This window comes from Rana temporaria, chromosome 7 (genome assembly GCF_905171775.1).
Source record: "Rana temporaria chromosome 7, aRanTem1.1, whole genome shotgun sequence".
Classification (NCBI taxonomy): Eukaryota; Metazoa; Chordata; class Amphibia; order Anura; family Ranidae; genus Rana; species Rana temporaria.
Window position 1 is genome coordinate 40,612,949 of NC_053495.1, and position 13,316 is coordinate 40,626,264.

General features: G+C 40.3%; 1 protein-coding gene across 3 annotated transcripts in view; it reads right to left on the reverse strand.

Annotated features, from left to right (window-relative positions):
* The window catches only part of CACNA2D3 (calcium voltage-gated channel auxiliary subunit alpha2delta 3), a 1,177,822-nt gene that overhangs the window by 57,557 nt on the left and 1,106,949 nt on the right, over positions 1-13,316 (reverse strand). For all 3 annotated transcript variants that reach the window (XM_040359261.1, XM_040359262.1, XM_040359264.1), the window contains one exon: positions 12,490-12,601. In XM_040359261.1, coding sequence (XP_040215195.1) covers positions 12,490-12,601 — 112 coding nt within the window. The remainder of the gene's footprint in view (positions 1-12,489; positions 12,602-13,316) is intronic.

The window sequence follows — 13,316 nt, forward strand, 5'->3', positions numbered from 1 at the left end:
ATAGTTACGCAAGGAATATGCTAATTAGGTATTTTACGCCGATTCAGAAACGTACGTCCGGCCAGCGCATTTTTTTACGTCGTTTACGTTAGGCTTTTTCCGGCGTAAAGTTACCCATGCTATATGAGGCATAGCTAATGTTAAGTATGGACGTCGTTCCCGCGCCGAGTTTTGAAAATGTTATGTCGTTTGCGTAAGTCGTTCGCGAATAGGGCTTTGCATAAGTTACGTTCACGTCGAAACCAATGAGGCTTTGCGGCGTAATTTCGAGCATGCGCACTGGGATTCTTTCACGAACGGCGCATGCACCGTTCACAAAAAACGTAAAATACACGGGGTCATCTTAAATTTCAATAAAACACGCCCACAACATCCATATTTGAATTAGGCGGGCTTACGCCGCCACACATACGTTACGCCGCCGTAACTAAGGGCGCAAGTTCTTTCTGCATACGGAACTTGCGCCCAAAGTTACGGCGGCGTAACGTATCTGAGATACGTTACGCCTGCAGATAGATAGACAAATCTATCTGAATCCGGGCCAATGACTTGTTAGAAAAACAAATATACATAATTAGGGCTGATTCAGCACAACTACGCCAACTGCAATAGAAAAATCAGTTTTGTCAAAATTGTTCCTTACATTTTATAAAAAAGGCACTATTATGCTTTCATTTTTAAACAGAGGCTAGTTTTTATAAAGTGACTTGAGAGAAGGTCCTTTAAAAAGAGTTATTCCCAAATTACGGCTTTTATTTGTATTAAATTGTAGAGAACATCAATCAGTAATTAAGAAATTGCACGAGGCATAGTTGGCCTAATAGAAATAAACTCAGTTTGTATACCCAAAGAAGTGTGAGGTTTGGTGGTTGCTGCCCAAGTAGACTTAAAATAGAGACGTAGCAGATTAAAGCTATAATCTCAAGTATGAAAAAAAGCATTTTGCTGGTACATGGTCAAAGGTAGACCAAATCGGTATCACAGTCCACAAACATCTCCATTTATTCAAGCTTTTGATGGGATCCAACTTTTGAAGAGATGCATGTTTGCGTTTGTGTGAAAGACAATATGGCGATTGTTAATGCCCACGAAAGGCATTTAAGAGCCATTATTTTGCACTCATTAGAGGTTTATCATGGGTGTAGTTTATGGCTTCCTGTGTTGGGGAGTATTTGCAAAATAATGGATGCCTTGAGATCAGTTTGGATTGCACGCTGAAAGACACAAATGTTTTCTTTACAAATAAAAAAAAAGATCTTAGTCGCCTTCAAATGCTATAATTTGCACTTGACTCAGCTTCCAATGGGTTGTAGACCAAATGCTGCATTATGTGGTTATTTTGAATTGAGATTCCGTGACCTAAAATTACCCTCAGAACCTGAGGTCTTAAATCTTCTCATGTCACGTCGAATTAGGATAGCTCTAGTCCCAGAAATGATGCTCAAGCACAGAGGTTGAACAGTTTTTAATATTTTCATGCAATACTTGGACAGGGCAGCGCAGAGACCACATCCACAAAGCTGGGCTTTACTATCTTGGTATCAGCTGAAAAGCTACACAAATACTTAAATCCAACTGCAGCCAGAACTTTTTTTTGGATATAGCGAAGACATGTAAAAAGCAGTGTTAATTTTGTCAACTAAAAAGTTTTCGTCATAATTTTCATCAGTGGCTTTTTTACAGTGACGAAAACTAAACTAAAAGTACATCACATTTTCATCAACTGACAAAAACGATGACGAAAATAGAATACGTTTTTGCTAAGGAACGAAAATGGAACGTTAATGTTAAGGATGGACGTTTACCTTCACAAACTACTGTATTTATCGGTGTATACCACAGTGCATGCATGTTATACGCCAATATTTGTTTTTTACCGACAGGGGGCGGGGATTGGGGGACTCCTGGGAGTGCAGGGAGGATGTGCATTGTGGTGGGTTTTGTATTGTGCAGAGGGTGGGGGCTGTGCTGTGTACTGTGGGAGGCTTTGTATTGTGCAGAGGGTGGGGGATGTGCTCTGTGTACTGTGGGGGGCTTTGTATTGTGCAGAGGGTGGGGGGCTGTGTTCTGTGTACTGTGGGGGGCTTTGGATTGTGCAGAGGGTGGGGGGCTATGGTGTGTACTGTGGGGGCTTTGAATTGTGCAGAAGGGGGGCGGGCTGTGTTCTGTGTACTGTTGCTGCCAAAATTAACATTGGTTAAAACCCCTGCTTTTTCTTTTCACTTCTTGTATCTTTGATGAGTGTCAGATAAAACAGGAATTGAGAGGAAATACCCAACAGGAACACAGGCAGCTAAAAAGCACATTTCTCTAGTAAAGTAGGCAAGGTTTAGAATGTTATTGCCGTGTATTTCCCCTTCAGTTAGTGGCATCAGAAGTGGAAGAGAAATATGTTCTATGGGGACCCAGACAGCATTTAAGAACTCACAAAAAAATGTCCATGATAGTGACACAGAAAGCAATCAAAGTATACATAAAGCCAAAACTTTTAACCACTTAAGGACCGCCTCCTGCACATATGCATCGGCAGAATGGCACGGCTGGGCACAAGCACGTACCTGTGCGCCCGCGACCCTGTCCGAAGCTCCGTGACCACGGCCGCGGGACCCACGGACCCGATCGCCACTGGAGTCCCGCGATCGGTCCCCGGAGCTGAAGAGTGGCAGCTTCATTGATCGTTTGTTCCCTTCACAGTGGCAGCTTCATTGATCGTTTGTTCCCTGATATAGATAGATATATAGATATAAATATTAACTACATTTTTGTTGAGAAAAAAACTGTGGGCCAGATCCATAAAGAAGTTATGTCGGCGTATCTATTGATACGCCGCGTAACTTCTAGGATGTGCCGGCGTATCTTTTTTCTGTATCCAGAAAGCAAGATACGCCGGATTTTTGCTTAGATACGACTGACACAAGTCTCTTACGCTGTCGTATCTTAGTTGCATATTTTTGCTGGCCGCTAGGTGGCGCTTCTGTAGATTTACACGTAGAGTATGCAAATTAGGTAGATACGCCAATTCACAAACGTACGTGCTCCCGGCGTATCTATATGCGTCGTTTGCGTAAGGCGTTGGACCAGCGTAAAGTTACCCCTGCTATAGTGAGGCGTACGCAATGTTAAGTATGGACGTCGGGACAGCGTCAAATTTTCTGTCGTTTGCGTAAAATGGTCGCGAATAGGGCTTTGCGTAAGTTACGTTCACATCGTCTAGGCATTGAGCGGGCGTAATTTAATTTGAAAACTCGACGTGATACTGAGCATGCGCGCGCATGCGTCGTTCGAAAAAAGTGTCATTTACGTGGGGTCATGCTTAGTTTACATAAAACACGCCCCCCTGTTCCTCATTTGATTTAGGCGCGCCTACGCCGGCACATTTACGTTACGCCGCCGTAACTTTAGACGCAAGTAGCACTTGCCTCTCTAAGTTGCGGCGGCGTAGCGTAACTACGATACGCTACGCCCGCTTATATTTACGCCTATCTATGTGAATCTGGGCCAATCTCTTCTGGATGAGCAATGTACATTGCATAGATTTTAACACATTTTTTTGCAGATTCTTACCTATTTTTGCTCCAAAGAAATAGCTGTTTGCTATGGCTGTTACAGACTAAAGTGTCTGCATCCCTTTAAAAGTATTTATTGCAGAGGATGCCTAAAAAATTACTATTAGTGCAGCCTTGCAAAAAGTTTCTAAAGGCTTCAAGCCAAACCTTAACACTTTAGGGGCACAGGGCAATTTCTTTTTCCGTAGTATACACTATAGAATTATAAAAGACCTGGGATACCAGGAACAATGGGTGTGGCCAAACTGCTCTTGCTGACATCATCACCACCCTCCCTTTCCCCCCCAAAAAATGCTGGACCTGCCCCCAGAAAGCGGCCTGCAGCTCCCAGAAGTAAACAAAGTTTTGTGTAACTATGTCAGTTACTTGGGGAGCCACAGCCCAGTCTGAACAATGTGTCTGGGTTTCAGACAGACTGAAACCTGGAGACATGATTCAAAACCCGGACTGTCTGGGTGAATCCTGGACAGGTGGCAACCCTACCTCAAGGTTGTTTACCTTTTCTTAGCAGCACCCCCCCCCCCCCAATACTCACCTGAGCCCCATAGTGATCCAACGATGTGCATAAGAGCCTCTGCTCTGCTTATCCATTCACACAGAGTGCCGCGGCTCGACCCCGCCCCCTCTCCATTCTCATTGGCTGAGGCATTGGCTCCCGCTGCCATCAATCACAGCCAGTGAGCCAATAAGAAGAGAGGGGGGTGGGGCTGAGCCATGGCTCTGTGTGTGGAGGATCGGGGCTGATCTGTGCAAAACTGCTTCACAAAACAGGTAAGTTTGTTATTTAAAAAAATGTATTACTTTAATATCACTTTAAATTAACACAATGGCGTGTGTAGCAATTGTATGTACTATATACATTTTTTTTTTACTATATTCTTTTTTCCACAAGAGTACACTGGAAATAAAGTACAGAATGGAAGTATTTCCAGTATAAAGCTATGATTAAGAATGCAGAGGCACAGTCTCAAACTAGCCCAAGCAAAGTTTAACAGAAGGTATTCGTTTACCAAAACGGTAGTGGATGCTTGGCACAGTCTTCCAACATGAGCATTGAATCAATCGACAATAAGATCTATTCTCAGACAAAAAGGTTATTTTCATTTTATTTTTTATGAAATATTAAAAAGAAATGTTATTAAAAATAGGCAGAATGAATGGTCCCCTTGACCTTTATCTGCCTTCAATCTATGTTCTATTCTATATTTCTATGTATTGGTCATAACATTCAAGCTCCCGTAGTGTAGGTGAGAAAACAAATACTAGAACTTCACTGTTTTTTCATGAACAATGCCTCTTCTCCATTTTCCTAGGTCAGCCACATTGTTTAATATAGAATATTTGTTTTGGTCATATAATCAGGTCCAAAGTGGCGGTAAGCACATTTCTCAAAGGAAATCGCTAACACTGTTCTTGGTTGTGGTTTGCCACAAAAATGATTTAATAACAGGCTGTCATACACATATGTGACACTTGAATGGGGAACACCAGTTTTTTCCATTTACTTTACAACGTATTTAATATTGAATGCTTATTATAATTCAAGAATAACAAAAAACTTTATGTACTGTATTTGCTGGCGTATAAGACTACCTTTTACACTTAAAAAAAATGGCCAAAAAGCAGGGGTCTTCTTATACGCCGAGTCAGCTGCTCGGATGCCTGCTGGATGTGCGGTAGTACTGTATGTAGCTTCGGCTACATACAGTATATACTGCTTAGCCAATCCCGGTGAGGGATGTATTTAAATTAATACAGAACCTGCTCTTGGTTGGAGTAACAACCTCTGCCAGTCCGAGCAGGCTACATACAGTAGCCAAAGAGGCACGGGCAGATGATGTTACAGCCTCTGCCAATCCAAGCAGGCTTTGTATACATTTATAGAATACATTGCTTGCCGTGATTGGTTCCAGCAAGAAGGAAGAAGAATATGTCTCCAGAAGAAAGAAATATGAAGCGTCGGAGGCCTCAGAAGGGTGGTCGTCTTATACGGTGAGTACAGGCAAAAAATCTTAAAAAATTAAAAATTCGGGGGTCATCTTATACGCCCGGTCGCCTTATACACCGGCAAATATGGAATAATGCTGTAATATTTTCTCTAAGCTGTTCAGGTCCAAAAAATGTAATTTAATGATGTACTTTACCTAAGAAGACAAATTCTGGGAAGAATAGGCCACTATCCCCTAGACATGTGCACACTGAAATATTTTGTTACGAGGCCTAGAGAATTGTATGTGTTGTTCATAGCTACCTATGCCTGCACCAGAAAAAGAAAATGGGAGCAGAATTGATTGACAAGCTACAAAGACAGTTCTGCTTTGAGACAAGTCAATTTATAAAGACCAAAAATCTTGAAATTACCTTTATCCTTATCATATAAAATATCTTGAATTACCAGCATGGGGACAATAAGAGTGTCCATAAGGCATGATGAGATATATACTCCTAATGTCACCCATAAATGCATCTTTAACCCCTTTCCATCCCACTCATAGTCATATGACGTCCATAAGGTGGCTCTCCCATCCCGGGCGGGCGTCATATGACATCCTTGGCTTCCAGCCGCGAGCACACCGCGTCATCAAGGAGCCCATGTGTGTGCCCGGCAGCCCAGATGTCTGGTGGGCACCCATGATCACTCGTGACAGAGCAGGAACGTGGATCTGTGTGTGTAAACACACAGATCCACTTCATGTCAGGGGAGAGGAGGCAGATCATGTGCCCCTAGTATATAGAAACACTGATCAGTCTCCTCCCCTACAGTTAGAACACACAGTCAGGGAATACATTTAACCCCTTCATCGCCCCCTAGTGTTAGACCCCTTCCTTGCCAGCGACATTTATACAGTAATCAGTGGCTATTTATAGCACTGGTTGCTGTATAAATGTCAATGGTTTAAAAAAGAAGTGTCCGATCTGTTCACTGCAATGTCGCAGTCACGATAACAATCGAAGAGCACTGCCATTACTAGTAGAAAAAAAATAAAATAAAAATTTGCCATAAATCAATAACCTATTTTGTAGGCGCTATAACTTTTGCGCAAACCAATCAATAAACGCTTATTGCGTTTTTTTTTACAAAAATATGCAGAAGAATACATATCGGCCTAAAGTGAGGAAAAACATTTTTTTTTAAATTCATTTGGGATATTCATTATAGCAAAGAGTAAAAAATATTGGGGGTTATTTACGAAAGGCAAATCCACTTTGCACTACAAGTGCAAACTACAAGTGCAAAGTGCACTTGAAATTTCACTGAAAGTGCACTTGGAAGAGCAGTCGCTGTAGATCCGAGGGGGACATACAAAGAAAGTAAAAAACAGCATTTTAGCTTGCACATGATTGGATGATAAAATCAGCAGAGCTTCCCATCATTTCAGATCTACCCCTCAGATTTACAGCGACTGCACTTCCAAGTGCACTTTCAGTGCAATTTCAAGTGCACTTAGCACTTGTATTTTGCACTTGTAGTGCAAAGTGGATTTGCCTTTCGTAAATAACCCCCTATGTGTTTTTTTCAAAATTGTCCGTTTTTTTTTCTTTATAGTGCAAAAAATAAAAACTGCAGAGGTGATCAAATACCACCAAAAATGATATTTGTTAGGAAAAAAAATGATCAAAATGTAATTTGAGTACAGTGTTGCACTACCGCGCAATTGTCATTCAAAATGTTACAGCGCTGAAATCTGAAAACTGACCTGGGCAGGAAGGGGGTGAAAGTGCCCTGTATTGAAGTGGTTAATAATGATTAGAACCTCTATCATTACATACTGTATATTAGGCCTGCTGTGACAAAGAACATGAGAGTATACGTCAAGGAAATGCTAATGATTTTTGTCCTGTGGCTTATTAGGATATTACACAACAAAATGTCAAGGTACCAAGTCATGATGAGCTGGCAATCGTATGTCCTGTGCCATAACTGTTTAACTGTCAGAGGGATTAACTGGAAGTAAATGTGTCATATCTGATTCATGCCGAAACAGAAACATATGTAATAAAACTAAGGTAATTGGATACAAGCTGGTTTACAAGCTGCTCTTATCTATTACAGAATGTGATTGCATAAAACGAAAAAGATCATAAAAAGCACTCATATAGCCATTTTCCATAAATTTTCCACTGCAACGGGTTGGAGTAGAGGTGGTTCACTGTGCAAGTGTGAGTTCAGTTAGCTTAGTACATAAGATGATTTTTATTATATGCAAGGTAATTAAAAAAAAAGTTCTGCTAGCATATTATTGGATGATCAACTAGTTGTGGACACCTGTGTACTTCAATTGCATTTTTTGGGCATGTGTAGTATGCACAATACTACACATGCCCAAAAAATGTAATTAAAGTACACAGGTTGTGTGTAGTGTGTCCTGTCCTTCTTGAACTTGCTGGTAAAGCCTTATTGTCGAGTTGCTGTGTGAATACAACAGCTATAATGGGTGCTTCTGTAAAACAAAGACTGTCTGACACAGTGTATTTAAACACTGTTCAGATGTGAAATAAAGAGATACAAAGTAACGCTGTAAGGGTCCTTTCACACGTGCGGACCGTTCGTCCGTTTTTTCATACGTCCGTTTACGGACTGCAATGCTTTCCAATGGGATAGCGTACGTTAGCGGATGAGCATCCGCTAACGTCCGTTAACATCCGTCTCCGTTAAGCTCCGTTTTTTTGAACGGAAGAAAACCCTATTTTTCTTCCGTCAAAAAAACGGAACGGACGAAAAATGGATGTTAGCGGACGATCCGTTTAACATCCGATCCGCTAACATCCGTTTTTCATCAAAATATGTAATACAAATAAAGTTCTAACAAAAAAAAAAAAAAAAAACGGATGAAAAACGGATGAAAACGGATGAAAAACGGATGACAACTGATGAAAAACGGATGTAAAACGGATGAAAAAACGGATCAACTGATGATAAAAAACTGATTTAAAAAACGGTCTGCACGTGTGAAAGGACCCTAAGGGCTCTTTCACACGTCCGTTCCGTTCGTCCGTTTTTTGGACGTCCGTTAACGGACCGCAATGCTTCCCTATGGGCTAGCGTCCGTTAGCGGATGAGCATCCGCTAACGTCCGTTAGCATCCGTCTGCGTTCAGTTCCGTTTTTTTTGGACGGAAGAAAACCCTATTTTTCTTCCGTCTAAAAAATGGAACGGACGAAAAACGGACGTTAACGGATTAACCGTTTATCATCCGTTCCGCTAACATCCGTTTTTCTATGTAAAAAGCCCCAAAAAAAAAAAAACTGATGGAAAAACTGATGAAAAACTGACGAAAAACTGACGAAAAACTGATGGAAAAACGGATCAACTGATGAAAAAAAAACTGATCTGAAAAACTGAACGGACGTGTGAAAGGACCCTTACCTTTCTATCTACTTTTTGCGTGTGCATTCTTTTCATTCACCTGCAAGTAAAATGTGTTCACAATTCCCTTATTTTACCCTAATCTGTCCAAATTATTATCTCTTTTTCAACTCATTTTAATTTAACATTTTTGCCTTTTTTCATTTTGTTTATTAATTTATTTTAGTGTCACATTTAGGAAAAAAAGCAAAATTGAAAAAAAATATTTCATTTGTAAATATGTTTGCAATGCTTTGTAATATAATTAAAAATATAAATATCTCTCTGTTAAAAAAATAAAAAATTATTAAATGTCAGTTTTAATGGGACATCTAACAGACAATTTTTTTTTTTAACTAACACTGATTAAAGTAGATTTTTTCATTTATTTAAATGTTGTTACTTTTTTTGTCTGGATTTAAACCACCAAAAAAAAAAAAGTTTTTGCAATAATGTGCAATCATGCACAGCATATTTGCACATTATGGTACACTTAACTAATAAAGAGACCCCCTCTACTGTTGTGATGTGCCCTCCATAACTGGTGCTTTCAATTTCATCCAGCCATGTTCCGAGTTCAGTCTTTGGCCAACTTTTATATATCATATACTCCTGCACCAATGTATAAATCTTGAGCTGCTGTGTTCAACACCAACAGTGTTCAAAAATGTATTCTGTGGCATAAACTTGTATATACTCCCTTACATATACAGTAGGTGTCGCCGATTTTGTGTTTCCAGCGCGATGTGATTGTGCTGGAAACCGGCGATACAAGGCTGTGCTTCTTGCGCTTGCCGCCCCCACGAGATGCCGCGCATCCATAGGAATCCATTGGGGGCGGCGAGCCGGAAAAGCGGCATAGCTCGGCGCTCGCTCCCGGTGACGGGAATCGCAAGTGTCAATCTCGCCGCTAGCAGAGGCGAGTGACCACAGACTTTTTGTTACATGCTTGTTTTATCTTACATCATGTGAGTAGCCATTTGGCTGATGTTCTTAATAAATCCCCATTTGACTTCATCTGCTGCGCTTAGTCTTGCACACCTTGTTGTTCTTCCATGTGATGCATTTTTACTATCATGTTTTGGAATAGTGTTTTCAAACTGATTTTTTGTTTCTGTTTAGCACCTTAAAGGAGCTGTAAAGGAAAACATTTTTTTTTTTGCTGAAATGACTGTTTACAGGGTATAGAGACATAATAGTTAACTGATTCCTTTTAAAAATGATTAAAAATAGATACAAATCAATCATATAATGTACCTGCAGTTTCAGTTTCGTTTTTGCATGTTGTTTCATGCTTCTGTGATGTACAGAGCCACAGAGCCAATACAGGGCAGTGATGGTTTGGAAAACGAAACTGATTGGTGCTTTGGGGTTTTAGACACACAGTAATCACACCTCCTTAATTAGTGACCACAGAGAGAAAGCTCCCAGTACTGTGGTCATCAGGAAACAGACAACAAGGAAGTGTGGAGATCAGAGAAGAATTACAGCAACTTGAGAGCAAAAACGAACAATGAGGACATGAGAACAGCACTGCATTAAAGCGGATCTCCACCCAAAATTTAACATGATCGCATAATTAATAATGCTCCAAAACGATGCAGAAACCGATATTTTCAATAAAAATAATATTCACAGTACCATAAAACTAGATGGTCTTCCGGTCTGCCTTCCTTGGGTTTTTGCTCGGGTTTTTCTTTGTTTCCTGTCCTGCGCAGTGTCTTCTGGGAGCATGTTTCATAGCTCCCTTGATATCGTATTCTTCCCATGTTAGACAAGATATCGCGCAATTTCATGGCAACACAGACGCCAAAGCCGATGGTCCCCGTTGCTTGCGCGCATGCGCGAGATCTAGCGGTGGATGCTGGGACATCAGCATCCACCTGGAAAAGGAAGTGCCGGGCTGTGGGCTTATGCTCACAGTTAAAATGGTGCCTACACCGGAAGGGGGAATATAACTTATTATTTCACACTGCAAAGCGGCGGAGACATGACACATGAGTTGCAGAGGTTAAGGTAATTTAAGTTTTACATAGCCAATTAAAAAAAACGTATCTGGCGTGGGAGATCCGCTTTAAGGTAAAGGAAGCTATTAAGATAAAAAAAAATTCCTTTACAAACCTTCTAAGGCTCAGTTTGCACCTATACAGTTTGCCTTTGATCTGTTTCTGCAGTGCTTTTTTGTGGTGCATTTTTTGCACATACATTTTTCACGTTTTGCATTTGTTATGCTTTTTTTCTGGCTAATTTGTTGTTGGGTGGATTCAAAAATACATAATGCGAATTATGGCAAAATTGTGGTAAAATGGCCTCAAATTCACACTATATGCTTTTCTGTAGCTTATCTATTGAACCAAAAAAACACTGTTTTGAAATTAAAAAAAGTCCCTGACGCTTTCCAAAAATGCAGCAACTGAATAAGCATAGATGTGAACGTGTCCCATAAGAAACCATGTTAAGTGAACTGCAAAAATGCAAAGGTGTGAACAAGGCCTAAAAGTCCCGTCTCTTAGTAAACCACTTATTTTGTAATGCCTGGGATGGGGTGTCTGGTGATCACTTATCAATCCTGTATTTTAATGCTACTGATGACTTCATTAAATATAAAACTCATTGGGTTACTACATTTCATACTTTTGATTTGTTATTAAACAATTTCACCAAAAGGTGGCATGTAGTAGGCAGACAACCAGGTGTAGAAAGGGGTTAAATCATTTTGATTTTCATAAAGGACAGTCAAAATAAATCAACTTGAGAGTCTAAAAACTTGAATAAACACAACTCCATAACATAAACCTCTTATAAACAGTGAAAATGGGCGAGTAGACCAGCAAAACTATGAACGTGTTTTTTGAGCCTCCCACTTTAAAACCAAACACCTCCATAAAAGACCATTTTATGGGTGATGCTGCCTTGGCAGGATTTTCAGGTGGGTCACCAGATGGTGCAGTGTCAAGTTAACAAAGGTAGCTTATTGAAACATACAGTACAGAGGAAGTGAATCAAGCAGTTGTATACAATCTGCTTAAGTGGCTTAGAGTTACCGGGAAAGAAAGTGAAGTAGCCTGTGAGAGCCCACGGGGTCAAGAGAGGATGTTTCTATGTATGTACGTAATAAGCATATGTTTAATGTACGATGGGAGGCAGCCAATGGGCAGAAGGGCACCGAGGTAAGTTAAGGACTCTGAATACATCGGATTAACAAGAAAGTTGATTGATCCGTATCTATTTCATTGCAATCACCCTGACATTCTGGAATGATGTTAGTATAAGTAACCATTTGGATTTTCTGCAATTTTCTGTCCAGATGACATGTGTATGTTGAAAAGGTTCTTGATATTACGAGGCCGCAAGGTTGACCACATTCACAGTACATGGTTTTTGCTGTTCCATCTAACTTCACAAAAGTAGAAGATTTAGAAGTGGAATGAGTGACATCACCCCCTAAGTGAAGACATTATTTAAATCAGACCTTGGAATGGCTTGTGTAATGAGAAGGGATGGTATGTTATTGATTAAAAAAATATATATAATTTAACGTATGGCTTTTAAGGGTATTCTCGGTGAAAGGCTTACTTGAAGCAGTCATCGCAGGCTATGGTGCCTGTAGTCTCCTTTATAGTGCGTTCAGAGACAAATGCTGGATACTCTGTGTCGCAGGGCTCCAGGGTCTGCTTAAGTCTTTGAGCTGAAAGAAAATGTCAATGTCAGAATTGACAAGAATGAGAAGAAATAAATAAGCCCATGATATATCAAGGAATAAAAATTGTGGGGCTTATATTATAATCAATTTCTTGCCTCTGCCACCCTGTGTATGCAGAGATTATCCAAGCACCAGGTTATAAAATAATATGGCATATCATAATATCAATGCATACTACCACCTCACACAGGGTTACCCAACCTAATTTTGAGGGCTCACATGCAGCCACTGCAAGAAATGCATTTTTTTTTTTTAAATAATTAATCTTTTACTTTATTAAGACACATTTCAATATACAACATATAAATATAAACACATACCACAAATAACAAAAAAATCTAATCATTTACACAAAACACAATACCCCCACTTCCCCAAAAATATGCATCGGGGCTCCGATTAGGCCATCTCCTCGAGAATAATAAAAAAAAATATATGGCCCGGATTCACAAAGCACTTACGCCATCATATCTCGAGATACGCCGCATAAGTGCAAATATGCGCCGTCGTATCTATGCGCCATGCCCACAAACTGAGATACGCCGAAAAATAGGCTTCATCCGACCAACGTAACTTGCCTACGCCGGCGTATCGCTGGACGCATTTGGCGCTCCCATTGATTTCATATTCAAATATGGAAATGAGGGGGATACGTCGATTCACGAATGTACTTGCGCCCGGCGCATAATATACCCAGTTT